We start from the raw sequence: 21295 nt of genomic DNA, 5'->3' as shown, positions 1-21295 counted from the left end.
TGCGAAAAGAGGACAATGACTTTCACCCCTGAATCTGGAGAGGCATTCATATTTGAAGGAGTCAAAGTCAAGTCAGGCCTACCGCTAGTTACAGCCCTGAAGGCACAAGGGATGATACGTGCGGGGTGTCAAGCATACTTGGCCAGCATAGTAGACAAGTCAAGAGAAATCCCCCTCAAGCCAGAGAATGTCCACATAGTATGTGAATTTCAAGAAGTTTTTCTGAAAGACCTACCAGACCCCCAGATAGAGAGATAGAATTTGTGATCGAGGCACTGCACCAATCTCGAGGGCTCCATACTGTATGGCTCCTAATGAATTGAAGGAATTGAAGGCTCAACTACAAGATCTTTTAAACAAAGTGTTTATCAGACTAAATTACTCAACTTGGGGTGCGCCAGTGTTGTTTGTCAAGAAGGACAATAGTATGCGGATGTGTATAGACTACCGAGAGCTGAACAAAGTGACTATAAAGAACAAATATCTCTTGCCTCGCATCGATGACTTGTTTGATCAGTTACAAGGGGTGATCGTCTTCTCAAAGATCGACTTGAGATCTGGTTACCACCAATGTACGAGAGGAAGATATAGAAAAGACGATATTTCGAACACGGTACGGGCGTTATGAATTTCTAGTGATGTCATTTGGGTTAACAAATGCCCCAACAACCTTCATGGATTTAAAGAATAGAGTATTCAAGGAGTATCTTGACAAGTTTGTGGTGGTATTCATCGATGGCATACTCATTTATTCAAGGACAATGGAAGAGCACGAGGAGCACTTAAAGCTAACTCTAAGTAGACTCAAAGAGCACCAATTGTACGCTAAATTCAAGCAGTGTGAGTTCTGGTTGGAGAAAGTGGCGTTTCTAGGCCATATAGTTCCAAAGATGGGGTAGAGGTGGACCTTACAAAAATTGAAACGGTGAAGAGCTGACCAAAACCAAAAACTGCAAGTGCGGTTCAGAGTTTTCTTGATCTAGCTGGGTATTATAGGAGATTCGTTGAGGAATTCTCGAAAATAACCACACTGTTGACGAATATGACTCGAAAGCAACAAAAGTTTGCATGGACAGATAAATGTGAGGAAAGCTTTTAGACATTGAAAGATAAACTCATAACATCACCCGTCCTGTGTGTTCCAACTAACAAAGACAAATTTGTAGTATATTACGACGCATCAAAGCAAGGGCTCAGTCGCGTGTTGAAGCATAATGAGAAGGTGGTAGCCTATGCCTCTAGACAGCTAAAGGAGTATGAGACAATATATCCAACTCATGACTTAGAATTGGCAGCAGTGGCCTTTGCATTGAAAATCTAGAGACACTACCTATATGGAAAGAAGTGTGAAATATACATTGATCACAAAAGCCAAAAGTACATCTTTACGTAGAAAAAGCTCAACATGAGGCAGAGGCAGTAGTTGGAACTGGTAAAAGATTACGATTGTGAGATATTGTACCATCCTCGAAAGGCTAATGTAGTGGCAGATGCACTTAGCAGACGCAACTATGCAAGCTAGTCGATGCTAAAGGCATTAAAAGTGTCGTTGCAACAGGAAATCAAGAGATCCGAGATAGAGTTAGTAACAAGAAAGCTAGCTAACCTCACAATCGAATCAAATTTATTAGAGAAGATCAAAGAAGAACAAGCCCAAGATGAGTTTTTAATTAAGAAGCGGGTCGAACTACAAAATGAGAAAGTTGGGGACTTCTCAGTTGATGAAGAGGGCATTCTACAATACAAGGCAAGGGTGTGTGTACCTAATAAATTTGAGTTGCAATCAAAAATCTTACAAGAGGCGCACACTACACCCTATTCTTTACACACTAGGTCAACCAAAATGTACAATGATCTGAAAAGTAGGTATTGGTGGTCGGGTATAAAAAATAATATAACAGATTTGTAGCAAAATGTCTTACCTGCCAGTAAGTTAAGGCCGAACACCAAAGACCTGCAAGGCTATTGCAATCTCTTGATGTTGGGAAGATATTGCTATGGATTTTGTGACAGGGTTACCAAAGAATAGTAAACAACAAGATTCTGTCTGGGTGATTATTGACAGACTCATTAAATCAACACATTTTCTGCCAGTGTGCACTAACTACAACGCAGAACAATACGCTGAACTGTATGTAAGAGAAATTGTAAGGCTACATGGAGTCCCAAATACCATTGTATTTGATAGAGGTTTAGTTTTTACCTCTAAGTTTTGGGAAAGTGTGCAAAGCGCTTTGGGCACAAAACTGAAGTTGAGTACAACATTCCATCCTCAAACTGATAGACAATCAGAATGAACTATTCAAATACTAGAAGACATGCTAATGCTTGTGTGTTAGATTTCCCAGGTAACTGAGTAACTATTTGCCACTAATAGAGTTCTCATACAACAATAGTTATCAATCTACAATAGGGATGGCACCCTATGAAATGTTGTATGGGAGGAAGTGTCGATCACCACTACACTAGGATGAGATTGTCAAAAAGCAATACTTAGGCCCATACCTAGCAAGAGAGGCCACTAAAGCGGTAGAAAAAATTTAAAATAGAATGATTACTGCACAAAGCCGCCAGAAAAGTTATGCCGATACAAAGTGACAGAATGTGGAATTTGCAGTGGGTGATAAAGTATTCCTTCGAGTGTCATCTATGAAACGGGTTATGCGTTTTGGAAAGCAGGGAAAGAAAAGTCCAAGATTTATAGGTCCTTCTGAGATATTAGACAGAGTGGGACAGGTAGCTTATCGACTGGCATTACAACTAGTATTAACTGAGACACATAATGTGTTTCACGTTTCTATGCTACGGAAAGACGTGTCAGATCCATCACACATTCTGAATTATGAAAGAATGGAGCTAAAGCAGGACTTAAGTTATGAAGTGCGACCAGTTCACATTATAAAGAGAGGAACGAAGGAGTTAAGATCCAAAAGTACTCCTCTAGTAAAAGTTCTGTGGAGCAACTGTTCGGAAAGGGAGGCGACGTGAGAAATGGAGGAAGACATGAAAGCACAATACCTCGAACTTTTTAGTAAGTCCAATTTCGAGGATAAAATTTTCTTTAAGGAGGGTAGAATGTAATAGCTCACAATTAATCTTCATTAATATATATATGTAAATATTTATATGAATACATAAATGGTATTTGAGTTATCGTGGTGTAAATAATTTTTTTAATAATTAAAAAAAGAAGTATGTCGTTTATATTTTATTGACTAATAGTAGTTATTGTGTTTTGATAGTGTGCTAATTAGGGATGCAGATTTTCCCTATGGGAATGGTGCCCCGCGGGGGCTCGCCCCCAATGGGGCGGGGATTCCTTGTCTAAATGGGGAACAGGGCGGGGACGAGGATCAAATTTTGTCCCCGAATGTTAAACGGGGCGGGGACGGGGATGACACTCCCCGCCCCGACGGGGACCTGTTTAATTTATTAATTATTTTTATTAATATTTTATATTTTATAAATGTATTTGTATTTTTTTTTTAGTATATTAATATCATTTTTACAAATTTTGAAGTTGTGTTTTTGTATAATAATTACTATATTGAATAGTAAATAATATCTAATATTTTATCTTTTATGTAATTTAATAATTTTATACATTTAATATTTTAAAATAAATTTTATTTTTACAATAGGGGATTCCCTGTCCCGTCCCCGCTCTATTAGGAGATTCCCCGCCCCGTCCCCGATGGGAAATAAGCAGGGATGGGGTGGGGATGGAGATTAAAATCCTTAACAGGGATGGGGACGGGGAGAGCACTCCCCACTAATGCCCCGCCCCGTGTGCATCCCTAGTGCTAATGGTATAGGTAATTATAGTGTTTGTATTGGTTTGTTTACTAATAGGATTTATTATTAGTAATTAATTAAAATGCATAGATGCATTGGTGGAGTGGTCCAAATAGTGAAAAGATAGGATTTTTTTTTTTTCAAATTTGATTTTTGTTAATATCTAATTAACTTTTTTGATACATTAACTAAATATTAGTTCATATTTTGAGATCACGTACCAATCTATTATCCTCTACTCTCTAGACCCTCCTCTGAAGCCTCATATCCTTGCTCTCAACTATCATAGTTGCTTTTTCTTATTTCTTGATGCCTAAGAAAAATTTCAATAAAATAAAAGGTTAAAAGTAAAGCAGCAATTGAGGTTTTGAGGGACTCAAGTTTGTTGATTGGAAGCCTTTTTCACAGTATTCGATTTCTATTGTATTAAACTTTTCCTTGTGTAATTTTCGTCAAGTATAATTTTTTTTTCGTTTTCAGAGAACGTATCTCTCTCCTCGTATGTTAATTTTTAGTGATCAAAGTACCTTTTCAAAGATAATTTAATGATCTACATTTTTCGTGAAGAGCCTTTTCCCTAATTTTGATTATTTCAATGTCAAAAATTCATGTTTTCATGCTAGTTGTCGAGTTACAGTTTTTTTAGATTTCCTTCCAATATTGCCTCAATAAAAGTGTAATATCTCTCTCGATATCTATTCTTTTCCAACAATTCTGACACTGTTAGAAAAATAATTCGATAATCCATATTTTCTTTGAGGAAACCTTTCCCTAATTTGGGGTTCTTACTTGTAAAAAATTGGTATCTTTACTTGGTTAGGATATCTCGTTTTAAGTTTTGTTTCAGAAAAAGTATCCTTAGCAAAAACTCAACATCTCTCTCAATTTTGATTCATTTTAAAAGATCTTTATCTCGTTTTAAAGCTTAAGAAATGAGCTACATTTTTTATGAAGGAAGTGTTGTCTGGATCGGGGTGTAACTATTTTTAAAATTAATATTTTGGGAATGTATTCAAAAATCGGCATGATCCAGAATTTTAAAAAACTGTTTTAATAAAATATCCATAACTCCTACGTTATAACTCTGATTTTGATGATCTCTATACGTTTAAAAGGTCTTTCGATTATCTAAAAACTTTGTGAGCAGTAGGATTTCTAATTCAAACATTTTATAAGTCAAATTCTAAGCTAAATTTGCTTTATAGTAAGAATTATAAATATATTGAGTTTATCGGTGGTCTAAGGGTTCGCTAATTGTTGATAGGGCGTAAAAGATATCGTAAGAGTTAATTATAGCGAATTTGAGGTAAGGAAAAATAGTTATACTTTATACTTAGTACTGTTTATATGGTTTGAGTACTTAGTGAGACTGGTTGAATAAATTGTATTGAAACTGTAGAATATGATAGTTTCTGTGAAATAATGTTTTGTCGACGGATTGTATATGGCTGTTTAATCACGTTCCAAGTACTTGGGTGTGGTTGGAAACCACACATGTATGGTGATGTGGTAAGTGGGGCAGTGTACGTAAGGGTGCACTGGCTATTGGTACTGCGTTCAGGTTAAGAACGTAAGATACTCCAGACTTGTAAGGAGCTGGAGTGTGAGTATGTGATATTTCTGTATTAGTGTGGCTGCCTCTATTTAAAAACATGATGGATTTGTTGTATGGTTGATGTATATGATTGTGCTATGATGTGTGAGTGCTTGTACATGGTATTTTTTTCTTTTTACTTACTGGGCTTTGCAGCTCACCCCTTATTTACTCCCCATGTGCGAATAAGTAAGCCTGTAAACTTTTGGTGGCAAGTTGAGTCTAGACAGCATGGGGTGTATCTCGTGAGATCATATAGCTGCGTATGGTCTTGGTCATCTTTCGCTGAAAGTGACTTTTAAATTTATAAAACATGACGAAATTGCCCTTGCCTAAATAAGTTAAAATGACCAAATTGCCCTTACCTTAAAGCTTAAATTATAAAATGACGTAGGGATAAAATGGTCCCAAGCCATAATCCCACTCAAACCCGGTACTTATAATATCTCAAATATTTATCCCACTAAGATATAGTTTCTAGACTTACCCATGTGACTCTAACGATCATCCAACGCCTTTTTCGTCGTCGCCGAGCAAAAATCATAAAAATTGCATAACTCATATTTAGTATAAATAATACTCCTAGAGTTTAATAAAGTCTCCGAAATTGAGAAATTATAACTCTAATGCCTTTTTTTTGATAATGGGACCTACAATCATAAAAATGTTAATGATTAATGTTAATTGCCCTTACTAATTCATATTCTAATGTGGTCATTACAGTGATTGCTAGAAATGTTATTTTCAATAAGTTATAATATCCTCACTTGACCTCCGGGAAGAGTAGTGTATCTCCGTGTGTTTCAGGAAAAACATGAAACAAAGACACCACAAGTGTGGAAGTGGAGTACGGAACGAAGCTCCCGAAAGAAGGTATACAAGCAGAAGATAGTGTGGAACCGGAAGACAGTGCACAACCAGAAGCTGTTGTGGAGCCAAAAGAACAAGATAACAAAGACCAAACAGAGGCGCAAGAAGGATTCAGACAGACAAGTCTTGAAAGTTATCAATTGGCTCATGATAGAACCCGGAGAGGGATTCATCATCCAACAAGGTTTGCAGAAGTAACTATATAGCCTTTGCACTGGCGGTAGTCCAACAAATTGAAATTGAAGAGCCCAGAACTTATGAAGAGGCAATTTCAAGTGGAAGCAAGTCTAAATGGCTGCAGACAATGGATGAGGAGATGGGTTCTCTACGGAGGAACAAGACTTGGGTAGTTGTGCTGAAACCACAGAACAAGAAGATTGTGGAGTGCAAATGGATTCTCAAGGTGAAAGAGAGAATCAATGAGAATGAACTAGTGAGGTTCAAAGCCAGGTTAGTAGCTAAGAGTTTTACTTAGGTGGAAGGTATAGACTATACTAAAATCTTCTCACATGTGGTAAAATACAAAACAATAAGGTTGATGATGTCCTTAGTAGCACATTTAGAATTTGAAGTTGAACAGCTTGATGGAAAGACTGCTTTTCTAAATGGATTCTTGGATGAAGAGATCTATATGAAGCAACCACCTATGTTTCAGGTAGAAGGGAAATGAGTTGAATTAGTGTGCAAGCTTAATAGGTCTTTGTATGGTTTGAAACAGTCCCTAAGATAATGGAATAAAAGATTCGATATGTATATGCATCAAATCAAGTTCAAACAATCCGCATACGATTACTAATTATATTTTAAGAATCTGGAGCAATCGACAGCGATGTTCTTTTTACTCTATGTCGATGATATGCTCATCATGAGTAAAGATAAATCAGTGATCAAAAGTATTAAAACCAAGCTCACGAGAGAATTTGAGATGAAAGAGCTTGGGCCAGTTCAAAAGATATTTGGTATCGAAGTCTCACGAAACAAGAAAGAAAGAACTATTAGCTTGAAGCAGTCCGGGTACATCAAGAAAATCATTTAGAAGTTCAACATGGAAGATCCAAAGAGTACATCTGTTCTTTTAGGGGGACAGTTCATTTTGTCAAAGGAACAATGTCCTAACAATACGAAAGAGAAAGAAGAGATGAAGGATGTACCCTATGCTGTAGTTCTTGGATGCTTAATGTACGTGATGGTAAGCACGAGACTAGTCATAACTCACACTTTAAGCATCCTAAGCAAATTCATGTCCAATCCAGGCATAGAACATTGGAAAGCCCTTAAACTGTTATTGAGATATTTGAATGGCACATGGGATTATGGTCTGGCCTATGAGAAGGGAAAATGAGAATTAGAATGTTTGTGGATGCGGACTATGCCTCGAATAGAGATACCGAAAAACAACCACTTCCTATGTTTTCTTGACAAACCAGAACTATATATGTTAGAAGGCTCAATTACAACCCATGGTTGCTCTTTCTACCACGGAAGCAGAATTTATGGCGACTACAATAGCTTTTAAGGAAGCGTTATGGCTTCGAGGAATACTTTATGAATTGAAACAAATCAAAGGAGAAGTGACTGTGCATTGTGCATTAGGATAGCCAGTCTTCCATCCATCTTTGTAAGAATCTGGTTTATCGTGAAAAGAGTAAACATATAGATATAAGACTCTATTGGATCAAGGAGAAGATAGAAGAAGGGTTGGTTGACTAAGAAAAGGTTAGTACTAAAGATAATCCTGTTGATATTGGGGCTAAGGTCTTAACCTTAAATAAGTTCAAACATTTCTAGAACTTAGGGCCAGTTGCACTTGTCTTTGCGGAAAAGCAGTATGTCTTTGTGAAAAAAACAGTATAGCAAAACTATAGAAAAAAGCTGAGCTGAGTGTTCGGTAAATTATAAATTTCAAAATACTGTGAGTTGTTAAGATCTATTATAATGATAATGATAATGTTATAATCTAGTTTATTATAATGACAAATATGTAAAAACTTATTTTATATAATATTTTATTTTTTATATATATTTTTAATTTTTTTAAAAAAATATAAATTTATATGCATTTGATAAAAATAATTTATAGCATTTTTTTATTATGTTTTATCAAATGTAAAAAAAAAATATAGAAACTCAAGTATATAAGAAAAATTGTAAGTTGATGTTGTTTGTTAATAATAAAATAAAATATAAATTATTTTTTTTTTTTTTAAAAAAAAGAGATTTAATAATTATTTATTTTATTATAATTAGTTTATTTAAATTTTTTTTTAATATGTAATGAATAAGTAAATATGATTTTAGTATAAAACAATTATTATAGTCTTTTAATTAGGGCTGAACATCGGGCGGGTTTATCGGGTTTCGGGTTGGCGGGTTTCGGGTTCACGGGTTTCGGGTTCGAAAAATTGAAACCGAACCCGGACCCGAATAGGGCACGGGTTGGCGGGTTGGTGGGTTGGCGGGTCACGGGTTGGCGGGTTTCGATTGGTTGGGTTTAGCGGGTTGGCGGGTTGACCCGGTCAACTCTTTAAAAAAAATTAATTTTTTATTAAAATAATTATTTTTTTTTATTTTTTTATTTATTAAATTAAGCATATATAATATAACAATTTGTTCATTATTTACTATTGAAAAAAAAATGCATTAATCAATCCAACCAACAAACAAACAACTTATTTATCAAAGATTCAAATCAAACTTCATATTCATGTTCATGAATCATGATAAAAGTGAAAACTAAAATATTTCAAAATACATCCATATCCAATATCCATAGTCCATAAAAATCTAAAATCCATATTATATATATAAAAATAGTAATAAAAAATATATATATAATATATTTATAAACCGGGTTGGCGAGCGGGTTCGCGGGTTCAACCCAAAACCCGGTACCCCTAAAATCTCAACCCGCCAACCCACCCGAAGGGTATCGGGTTGAACCCAACCCGCCCGAAACTTTTTTAAAAAAATTTTTTTGCGGGTTCACCAGTTCGGGTTCGGGTCAAACCCGCTCAAAATGTTCAGCCCTACTTTTAATCAAAAGAACTTTTTCTAAAAGTTGGGTTGGAGCAGCTTCAGCTTTTAGCTGTAGCTTTTTCAAAAATTCTTCAAAAAACTATTTTTTTGACTGTTTACCAAACACACTTTTATCACAGCTTTTTCAAAAAGCAGCTTTTAGCTTTTCCAAAAGCTGTGCCAAACGGGCCCTTAATCAATCTCATAAGTTAGTATACTAAGATTCTTAGAACACCAACCAGTGATGGCTGCATTCTTTCTTCATCATCGACATTCTTTTAATTTGAAGTAACTAGGTGGAATTTGTGATATAGTTCCTCCAAATGAAAAGTCTCCACAAACGTCATTTCTAGGAAGATGTTCACTCGCTGTTATCGATCCCGGAAGGAGTCGTGTGGAATGATAGTCAGATCCAGAAGGGGGTTCCCGGATGACTGTCATCTCCACTCTTTGTCAAGTTCTCAAGATAGCTAGCTACTCCCTAGAAAGGAGTTCCAGCTGGCTAGTTATCCCTCTTGGAATGGTAGTTCCGAATAGTCGACTTTCGTAGTCTTTACCCTATCCAAAAGCATCTTCAGCAAGTACTCTTGGTCCGTGAGTCCAGAAGCTCGCTCATGTTCCCGAAGGCCATAAGTTGACGTGGAGACTTCGCTCAAAGAAGAGTTTATTAAGTTAGTTATTTCTAACTAACTTAACAACTTCATTTCTTGCAGCCACTGACTTTAGGATCTTGATCCTAAGTCTTTAAATATCACCTTAACTTTCTTATTTGAAAAAACAAGAGATTCAGAACCTTAGAGATGAGATTGAGCGTTTGAGAGAAAAAGATTGAGAGGTAGAAAGAGTGGTAGAGAAAAGAAAGAGATTGGTTTTGAGTTTTGTAAGAAGAATCTTCTATAGATGAAGAAAATTCTTAAGTGTAAAGTATGAGAGTTGAAACACTTTGTGCAGACTTAACAGAGAATCAATCAATAAAGGAGTTTGGTGGTGTGAGAAGCAATATGGATTAAACGCCTATTAGAGGAATTGAAGATTGAATATGAACACCCCATTTAGATTTACTGTTATAATCAATCTACCATCAATATTGCGCATAATCCATTCCATCATGATCGTCACTTCATTAAAGATAAGATTGATAAAGAAATTATTAGCACTCAACATGTACAGATCAACACGTAGCTGATATTTTCGCATAAGAATTATTTGAGCAACTGTTTGATTTCCTAGTAGTAAACAAGCTTGGACTCAGCAATATATATAGTCCAGCTTGAGGGAGTGTAATTATTTTAATGGAATCTTGTTTATTTTGTATTAAAGGGATTTGAATATTTGATTCTATAAATACTATATATATATAATTATATATATTTCTGATCCTAAGTTGCAAAGAGATAGAAAATAATATACAATATATTTTTTCTTCAATCCTTTGTAATATAAACTACTTAATTGCTTGCTCTAAAACTATTATGATTTGTTTTTCTTTAAACTATTTTATACATTTTGTAATTATGGTTTTTTTCTAACATAATAAATTTGAGTGGTCAGTTTAAACATTTGACCTTTATCTTCTCTTTTCATTTTTTCTTTTTCAAAGCTGAAGTACATCACACTTCTCTACTTGTGTATTATGTGAAAGCAGCTAGCCTAGACTCTCATCTGTTACAAACCTCATTTATGATATTCACATTAGCCAATATACAGAAGAAGAGAAAAAGGACCAGCTATTGGGGGCTACCATTTCTGCTTCATACGTACCTAAGATCTTGCTAGAAACTGCTTGGCTCATCCATCTATGGATATACATCATTGGTTTTAACAAATGAAAGAATTAAATGAAATGGACTTTTCTGGCTTAACTGCTTCCATTGCTTGTAATTCTGCCAATAACCGAGCGTACTCATTGCCAAACTCTTCTATTTGGCTTCTGAGTTGTGTCACCTGCACACCAATAAGAATGTGTATTGTATCTATAAAACAAATTTAAAAAGTGGTTTTTTTCAATTGCATTTCATGTCAAAACTCTTTTCCAATTCCAGTGCCTAATTAAACTCTATGCCTAAGGATCAAAGCAAATCATTTTGAAAAAAAAGAAATTCACACATTATACTATAGATTGACAAAGCTCATTAAACATGCAATAAATTTCCTAAAAAATTGCAAGTACCTTGACAAGAAGTTCTATCTCCTCTTTCTCATACTCCGAGCATCTGAAGAAGAAAAGAAACATTTTATTACTTTAATCTAAAATGATTTAAGTTAATAATATATAACAAAATTGAGCTAATCAGGCTCAGGTAGAAAGAAAACAGCCATATATTACTCACTTTGCAAGCCATTTTTTGTTTTCTTGCATCAAGAGCGCCGCCTGTTGACCTTTCGACCGATCTATATTAGTACCTGAATTCTACATGAAATGCAAGAGAAGAAAATGTGATCATGTATGGATTAGTTAGAGCACAAGGAAACATTCATCACATTAAACATTCATGAAAGTCCGTACACAAGTTGCATATACAGACCACAGTGGCTAGAAAGTGGTACCATAAAATACTTGCATTACATTTATTTTAAAAAAAAATGGAACTTTGTAAGCAATCAATAGAACAAAAGGCAGGATCATGATCATGTTAGTCTCAAAGTGAAAAATCAAACATGAAACATGAAAACAACAACATTACAGTAGAAATTAATTGCAATAAACAGAATTGGAAAAGAACCACCAAAAATTGTTCAGCACTCTGCTTAAATCCAGTATAGATAGTCCCTTGTATGCCCAATGATTATTATAAAATAGATTTTGTCTCCCTTAGTATGAAATAATTAATAGAGGACTCTATACGAGACAATGTATTTTGCAAATATATTTCAATATCTGTTAGACCCTATGTTAAGAGAGTGTGGGAGGGTATAGTGAATAAAAGGGTGTGTTTGAGTCATTGTGCATTGAGGGTAGTTATTGAATGGGGAAATAGGATAGTGTATATATAGGATTGAGATATTTCTCAGCATGGTCCAAAAGGACCAACAGCTTTCCTGCTTTTGATTTCCATATTTCCATTCACTAATACACCTCTTTCATAGTCAATAATACCTGTTAGTTACTGTTCTATTGCCTGTGCTCAGGTGGATATCTCGTTCATATCATGATTGCCAATTGTTTTAATTGAATAGTCTTTTCTCATCTTCCCCAATTTTCTTTATTCTTTCACATTTGAAAAAATTAGGAGTGCATCCAATACAATTACAACCGATCGATCCAATTACAACCAACCGCCAAACATTGGATATCTAATTATGATTAGATCGGATATTATTTTTGAATATTCAATTGGATTGGATCGGATGTTAGACGGAGTGTCTAAAAATCCAATACATCCAGTATCCAATTATACTAATTAATATTTTCATTTGGTTTAAATGAGAAATTAGATTTTATGTTATGAAAATTAGGATTAAAATTTTACTTTAATCCAATAAATATTGGATCTAAAACATTGGATAAATCCGAACTATTCTAATAAAAAAACATGAAATACTTTTAATGAATAAAACTTATCCAATCTACTAGAATTGATTGGATGATTGAAATTAATTAGATTGGATTAGGAGACAAAATCCAACATCCAATGTATAATGGATAGACCTAAAAATATTAGATGTGGTCTAATGAATACTCCTCTAAAAAGTAATAAAAAGGTTTAAAAAAATATAACATTTAAAGAACATGAAGAAAAAACAGATAAGCATAGAGGGTATATTTTAAAAATCAGAATGTCAAATAGAAAAATTGAATATTTAGTAATGTATTATAAAGGATAGGGTAAAGAAGTCAACGAGAGTGCTCTTACATTTACTCCTCCAACAGCCTGCTTTTTCAAACTATGAACTTCTCCAAAATCACCTTGCTCCTTTCTTTTCATTTTTAAGCCTACATATTAAAATATTTAACATATGTTGTGTATCCATATATTATAGACTTAATGCAAATACTTACTCTGTTCATGCTGGCTTTCAAAGTTAGGAAGTGAATATTCGGATCTTCCAGCTGACTCTTTTGCAATACCGACATTGGAGAAATTGTGACAGCTTAAAGGTGGTGGGTTTTTCTGAGGGTATTTTATATTGACTTGATAGCCAATACTACCACAGTGGTGAACCCTGTGAAAAATTGAATTTGAATGTTGAAATATTTTGATTACTTACTAGGAATCACAAATGAAAATGAGTACTCAGTAGGAAGTAAGGATGTGTGCAGCTATAGAAGAATCGACGAAATTTAACTCTATATGTCTTTTTTTTTCTTCTCTCAAATGAGAGGGTTGGAATATCCAACTTAGATGAAGTATCTTTGGGTTTGGTTTTCCCACTGAGGAGTGTCCTAACAAAAGTTACTAGTTTTCTCTGATCCCTTTTAAACACAGCTCTTTCTAATTAATTCGTGTTAGAATATTAACTGTATATTAGTTGTAGAAAATTAGAGTAACTTGTATTTAGTAGTTTCTTATTTTGTGAAAATTAGGGTAACTGTATATACTATTTTATGGAATACTACATACAATTCAATTCACCATTTTCTACATGGTATCAGAGCTGATTTTAGGATTGAGAATTCGAAATTCGAAATCAGGGTTCTTCACAAAATTGGGTTTTTCAATAAGGGTTCTTTTTCGAAAACCATCTTTAGAGTGATAATTTGTTCTCACCGCCCACTTAGAAATATTGCCCAACCGCCGATCTGAAAAATCCCAAATTCTGGCGTCCAGATTCACCGCGCGTGGGCCCCACGTGCCGCCTTTTGCCGCTGCCCAAAATCCCACGCACTGGCGCGTGAGGGCGCATCCAGCATCTTCTCTGGTGACGGTCGACGCTCGTCACACTCCCGGCCCTTCCCCATCCTCCTTGCATCGGTCTCCGGCGGTTCTTGGCATTTTGTGGTTTGATACTTTTGCCTTCTTCATGTTTAGGTGTCTATTCTTTTGTGTTTGCTCTCTTCCTTTTCTCTTTTAATTGTTTTTGCTTTCGAGATTATGGCAGAGATAAAATCAGATTCGACACCAGTTGTTGTTTTTGATGTGGTTCCCGTGATGTCTAAAATTACAAACCATAAATTGATTGGTTCGAATTATTTGGAATGGAGTAAGACGATTCGACTGTATCTGAGGAGTATTGACAAAGATGATCACTTGACTAACGATCCTCCTAAAGAAAAAGACGATTTAAGGAAAATATGGCTCCGTGAGGATGCTCGCTTGTTCCTTCAAATTCGAAATTCTATCGATAATGAGGTAATTAGTTTGATTAATCATTGTGAATTGGTTAAATAACTAATAGATTACTTGGAATTTTTGTATCCTGGCAAAGACAACGTATCTCGAATATATGATGTTTGCAAAGCGTATTATCGTGCGGAGAAACAAGATAAGTCTCTTATGAGTTACTTTATAGCATTTAAAAAAACATATGAAGAGCTTAATGTGTTATAGCCATTTAGTCCTAATGTGTTAGAGCAGATGGCTATTATGAGTTTACTTGCAGGACTCTCATCTGAATTTGACTTTACAAAGTCACAAGTTCTCTCTGGTTCTAATGTCTTATCTTTACAAAATGTGTTTACTCGTGTTCTTCGCACAGAAACTACCTCTTCAGCTCCTCTTAATAGTGCCTTGATAAGTCGCAACAACTCTGCACCGGGAAACAACTCTACTCTAAGGGGATACAAAGGAGGTAATTCACAAGGACCTGATAATCGAACACCAGATTCTGGGAACATCATGTGCAACTATTGTAAGAAACCAGGTCACACCAAGTTTGAGTGTAGGAAGTTATAGTTCAAAAATCGACAACAACACTTGCTAATATTGCAAGCACTAGTGATGCATCTGACAAATCAGTCCTTATTTCTACTGATGAATTTGCCAAGTTCTCAAGGTATCAGGAAACACTTAAGTCTTCATCTCCTTATGTCACTGTGATTGCCGATTCAAGTAATTCTAATGCATGCCTTCTTTCCAAATCCTCAAAATGGGTCATTGATACTGCACCTCAAAATGGAGTCGCAAATCGTAAAAACAGACATCTTCTTGAAACTGCACGTGCCCTCTTGTTTCAAATAAAAGTTCCTAAACCTTTTTGGGCCGATGCAGTTTCTATGGCATGCTTTTTTATTTATCACATGCCATCCTCTGTACTTAATGGTGAGATCCATTGTTTCCAGTTGCTCCTCGAGTATTTGACAGTGTTTGTTTTGCTCGCAAAGTCCGTCCACATGTCACCAAATTAGACTCTAAGGCATTACAGTGTGTCTTTCTTGGTTATTCTCATCTTCAGAAAGGATATAGGTGTTATTATCCTGATCTCAACAAATATCTTGTTTCTATTGATGTTACCTTAGTAGAAAATACACTTTATTTTTCATCTTCTACTGCTACTACATGTCAGGGGGAGGATGATGATATATTGGTATATTCTGTCACATCCTCTGCGCCTGATACATGTTCTGACAAGTCTCTTGTTCCTTTACCTGTCTCGGTCATAACTCCCACAATGCCACCACCTCCACCACTCCCTCGACCTCCTATAGTGTGCACCAGGCATCCTCCTCCTCCACCTCCTGTTCCATGTCCTGCACCTGCATCTTCATCATCAGATCTAGAACTCCAAGATGATCTTCTCATTGCACTATGTAAAGGTAAACGCCAATGTACTTTTTCTATTTCTTCTTTTGTTTCTTATTATCATCGCTCCTCTTCTTCTTGCTCTTTCATTTCTTCTCTTGATTCAGTCACTATTCCTAAAACTGTTCGTGAAGCAATGTCTCATCCTACTTGGCTTGTTGCAATGATAGAAGAGATGAATGCCTTAATTGCAAATGGTACTTGGGTTTAGGTTAATTTACCTTCAGGAAAACGGGTCATAGGGTGCAAATGGGTGTTTACGGTTAAATTCAATTAAGATAGAACAATTGCTCGCTTAAAGGCCCGTCTTGTTGCCAAGGGTTATGCTAAAACCTATAGAGTGGACTATTGTGATACTTTTTCTCCTGTTGCTAAACTCACATCTATTCGAATGTTCCTTTCCATGGCAGCTACTCATCATTGGCCTTTGCATCAGCTTGATATTAAAAATGCTTTTCTTCATGGAGATCTTAAGGAAGAAGTGTATATGGAGCAACCTCTTGGGTTCGTTGCTCAAGAGGAGTTAGGACAAGTTTGTCGTCTTCGCAAATCTTTAAATGGATTGAATCAAAGTCCTCGTGCTTGATTTGGTAAATTTAGTCAAGCTAATTAAAAATTTGGTTTGTTGAAAAGTAAGTCAAATCATTCTGTGTTCTATAAAAGATCAACTGCTGGCATCATTTTGTTAGTAGTGTATGTTGATGACATCGTTATTACTGGAAATGATACTGAAGGCATCTCATCCCTTTAAGTCTTTCATTCATACCCAGTTTCACATGAAGGACTTAGGGGAGCTCAAGTATTTCTTAGGTATTGAAGTTACTCGGAGTCAACAAGGCATTTTTCTGTTTCAAAGGAAGTATGTACTTGATTTATTACCCGAGACATGAAAATTGGGAGCAAAACCTTGTAATGCTTCAATGAATCCAACTGAGCATCTAACACGTGACGGGGAACCATTTGAAGATCCTGAGAAATATCGCAGATTGGTTGGAAAGTTGAATAATCTATCTGTGACTCGTCCAGAAATTGCATTTCCAGTTAGTGTCATTAATCAGTTTATGTCTTCTCCAACAATTCATCATTGGGCGACGCTAAAGCAAATTTTATGTTACTTGAAAGGAGCACCAGGACATGGTATAGTTTTCAAGGATCATGGACATACCCGGATTGAGTATTTCTCTGATGCAGATTGGGCAGGCTCCAAGGTAGACAGACGATCCACTTCAGGATATTGTGTATTTATTGGGGACAATCTCTCTTGGAAGAGTAAGAAACAAAATGTTGTATCTAGATCTAGTGCTGAATCAGGATATAGAGCTATGGCACAATCTGTGTGTGAGGTAATATGGATTTTTCAGTTTTTGACTGAATTCGGGTTTAAGACTTCTATTCCAACAAAGTTGTGGTGTGATAATCAAGCTGCTCCTCAGATTTCCTCAAATCCTGTGTTCCACGAATGAACTAAGCACATTGAGATTGATTGTCATTTTATTCGTGAGAAAATTCAACAAGATCTGATATCCACAGAATATGTGAAGACCGGATAACAGATAGAAGATATTTTTACAAAGACTTGAATGAGGTGTAGGTTGATTATCTTTGTAACAAGCTGGGCATGATTAACATCTATGCTCCACCTTGAGGGGAGTTTTAGAATATTAGCTGTATATTAGTTGTAGAAAATTAGAGTAACTTGTATTTAGTAGTTTCCCATTTAGTCTCCTAGCTTTGTATATAAATATATACTATTTTATGGAATACAACATACAATTCAATTCACCATTCTCTACAATTCGCAAAGTTGCTCCTTTGTTTTCGAAAAGTATTTTTTTACTATTAGGAAGTGATTTATAGCAGGTGGTTGGTAGACTTTATTATTATTTTAAGTTTGTACTGTCTGATCCATTATTATGGAAAAGAATAATCCTCAAACGCAGAACCTTGTGAAGCATGCTGGCCAACGCACGACTCAAGAGAATGACACAGAACTTTCTGGCACGAGCCCAGTAATCATTATGGAAACGGGAGTTGGTGAAGAAGGGGAAAAAAACAGTCAAGAAACTCCTTTGAAAAATACGGATGACACTGAGCTGGAGGCATTTAGACAAGATTTTTTGGAGTCTTTGACTCTAGAGTTAGAACCAGATTTTGAGCTGAACGAAGAGATTACAAGAACGGGGGTCTTGGCGAGTTTCTTTGAAGGAAAGGGAGTGCCTAGAAATAGACTAAAGGATATTCTCTCTGGAATCTGGAAACTGAAGGGGAACTGGAGAATCAAAAGGCGAAAAGGAGTATGGAGGATATTATTTGATCATGAGGAAGACAACGTCAACATCATGGAGAATAGAACATGGATCATTAATGGAAAACTCCTTATCATCCACGAATGGCCAGAAGATGGGGAATGGTATAACGTAGACATGAGTAAGGCTGTTTTTGGCTCCAAGATACAGGATTGCCGACACCTTACTTAAAAATTGTAAATACTCCAATAGTGGCAGCGAAAGCTGGAACTTACAAGGGCTACGACATGGCAGACCAGAAAACTATTAGTAGAAGGGGTTTTTTGAAGTTCCAGGTTGAATTGGATACTTGTCATAGAATTCCTACTGGTTTCTTTCTAAGTATAACCAGAAACAGAAGAGACTGGATTCAGTTCAAATACTTAAGTGGAGAATGAGGGTATATTGGACAACCCACTCACAAAAGTGGGTATATTTTAATAAAATATAATATGAGAATATTTTTTATTAATAGATACAAAAAAGAGGTATTCCTCAACTTATCTCCTAGGATTATCACTTCAATTCTACCACACATTGGGCCTACTTACAACAGACTATTGAAAGCCCACATAGTTCTATTTATAAATCTAGAGCACCACTTAAACATCCCGAGCCCAATTACTTTCCTTGGCCAAAGGATGCCTCTCAATCGGGCTTAGTGGAGGAACTGATGGGCCCAATCCAAGTGGATAAATATGAGCTCACCCCTGTCATTTTTCATGACCCCAGTGATGTTTTTGATTTAATTCATAAGTCAACCCAACCCAGGAAAAGAAAAGCTGGTTTGACTTTAACCCCTTTCTTCAACCCTGATCTTGAAATCAATGAAGTGTTCGACCAAGATGCCCCGATGCTCCCTGAGTTCTTGCTTGGTCTAGAGGAGACCCTATTTAAAATGGGTAGTGGAGGTTCACAACCGTCAATTAAAAAAGAGGAGAAGAAGAGGAAAATGAGCTCTCGATCGAGAAAAGCCTTAGGGAAGAACAAAGGGCAAAGCGAAAGGATTATGGAAGATGACAATTTGAAGAAAAACCTAGAATTAGAGATGAACCAGATGGTGGAGGTATGTGTTGAGATTGATCCAAATTTTTAATTGGGCGAGGAGGCGGCCCTTATCAAGCCCCCCTCTCTCGAAATGAGATTCCTTTCTTGGAATTGCCAGGGCCTAACAAGGGACCCGGCAACCCAAGCTCTGCTTGCTTGGGAGAGAAATTATAGGCCGATCTGTATATTTCTTATGGAAACGAAAGTGAAGAAGGAAATTATGGTGAGATAAACTAGGAGGTTGGGATTTGCTAATTTGGAATGTGTCCCTGCTATTAGTAATGAGGTGGTTTTTGTTTGATGTGGGAACATGATTTTAAACTACAAGTTACAAAAGTTGTTCATAATAACTTTGAAGCTAAGATTTGGTACAGTCTAAAAGACTGGTTTTGGACATTGTTTGCGGCGTATGGGACCCCTTACGAGACAGAAAAGGAGAATTTTTGGAAGTTCCTTCGATCCAGGATTCTTAGCTGTGATATGCCATGGATCTTGATTGGGGATTTAAATGTTTTACTCTATCAACATGAGAAGAGTGGAGGTTCTATGGTTAGAACAAAAGATACGTGAATTTTGGAGTATTTTTTGTTTAGCACTGGTGGAATAGATTTGGGTTACGAAGGGGGAAAATTCACATGGCACAACAAAAGATTTTCTAGTGGTTTAGTAAGGGAGAGGTTGGATCGTGCCATACGATCCCATCACTAGAACACTGCGTATCCTAAAGCAGGGGTAAAGAACTTCCCCATCACAGTCTCGGATCATGGAGTTGTAATGTTAGACACAATCTCAGCTCGTTCAAAAGGATTCAAACCTTTCAGATTTTTTAAAGCTTGGACGAGAGAGTTCGTGTAAGGAAGTGATCACTAAAGCTTGGAGACACTGTGAAGCTTGCCATGCAATAAATATGTTTCAAAACCTGAACAATACTAAGAGAGCTCTGCAAAAATGGAATGGAGAAGTTTTTGGCAATTGTGATGAAAAAATAAAAAATCTGGAAGGGGAAATAGCAGTTTTCCAAAACCAAGACATCTCTATTGAATTGTCTAAGAAGAAAGCTACACTCCAGGACGGACTCTTAGAATGCTAGAGGAGAAAGGAAAGTATGTGGCGACAACGCTCTCGAGAGATTTGGTTGAAACAGGGGGATAGAAACTTTAAATTCTTTCATGCTTTAACGATGATACGCAGACAAAGGATTCAGATTTGGTTCGTTAAAGACAACAAGGGAACCTGAAAGGAAAGCAAACGAGCAATGGGAGGTGTTTTTAACAAGTACTTCCAAGATTTATTCAGTTCCTCGTCCCCTCAATTTTTGCAAGAGCTTGATGATCTATTTGTGGAGAAATTGGGGGTGACTGAGCATGCGATGCTTTGTGCTATTCCGACTTGTGAAGAAATCATAAAAGTCGTTTGGCAGATGCACCCCTTAAAAGCTCCCAGACCTAATGGTATGTCAGGCTGTTTCTATAGAAAATATTGGGATATTAGAGGCGAGAATGCCACCGGAGTTATAAGGGATTTCTTTACTTATCAAGAATTGCACCATCAAATGAACTACTCGTATATTTGCCTCATTCCGAAAACAGAGTTCCCAACAAAGGTTGAAGATTTCAGGCCAATAAGCTTATGTAATTGTGTATAAGATAATCACGAAGATTCTATCTAACCGTCTCAGACCGATTATGGAAGATTGGTTTCTCCCTTTCAATCGACCTTTATCCCTGGAAGATGGATTGCATAATCCTCTATTCTTACACAAGAAATTGTTCACTGTATTCAGAAAAAGAGAGGAAGAGGGGGATTAATGGCCTTAAAATTGGATATGCACAAGGCATATGATAGAATGGAGTGGCCATTCATTTAGACAGTTTGGAGGCAAATGGCTTCGATCAAAGATCCTGCAAAATCATAATGTCTTGTGTTACAAGTGTCTCCTTTTCCATCCTCTTGAATGGAAGCCCCCTAAAGAAATTCAAACCCAATCGTGGCTTAAGGCAGAGGGACTA

The 21295-nt window shown here is 36.3% G+C and overlaps 2 protein-coding genes across 9 annotated transcripts in view; one reads left to right on the top strand and one right to left on the bottom strand.

The window, feature by feature from the left end:
- Window positions 1-2293: 2293 nt before the first annotated feature.
- LOC133036114 (uncharacterized) lies at window positions 2294-2988 on the top strand. The gene is made up of 2 exons (XM_061112606.1): window positions 2294-2348; window positions 2618-2988. The coding sequence occupies exons 1-2, from the start codon at window positions 2294-2296 to the stop codon at window positions 2986-2988; spliced, it is 426 nt and encodes a 141-aa protein (XP_060968589.1).
- A 7837-nt stretch (window positions 2989-10825) lies between these two features.
- LOC115709770 (protein MICRORCHIDIA 6) overlaps window positions 10826-21295 on the bottom strand; it is a 28335-nt gene continuing 17865 nt past the window's right edge. For 7 of the 8 annotated variants that reach the window (XM_061111992.1, XM_030637975.2, XM_061111988.1 and 4 more), the window contains 5 exons: window positions 13275-13438; window positions 13129-13208; window positions 11605-11684; window positions 11445-11487; window positions 10826-11218 (listed from right to left, as the gene is read on the bottom strand). In XM_061111992.1, the coding sequence (XP_060967975.1) occupies window positions 11093-11218; window positions 11445-11487; window positions 11605-11684; window positions 13129-13208; window positions 13275-13438 (493 nt within the window). In that variant the 3' untranslated portion in view covers window positions 10826-11092. Of the gene's footprint in view, window positions 11219-11444; window positions 11488-11604; window positions 11685-13128; window positions 13209-13274; window positions 13439-21295 lie in introns of those variants that run through there. The other variant, XR_009686871.1, reaches the window with a different exon arrangement.

This window comes from Cannabis sativa, chromosome 3, assembly GCF_029168945.1.
Source record: "Cannabis sativa cultivar Pink pepper isolate KNU-18-1 chromosome 3, ASM2916894v1, whole genome shotgun sequence".
Taxonomy (NCBI): domain Eukaryota; kingdom Viridiplantae; phylum Streptophyta; class Magnoliopsida; order Rosales; family Cannabaceae; genus Cannabis; species Cannabis sativa.
This window is presented reverse-complemented; position numbering and strand designations above follow the sequence as displayed.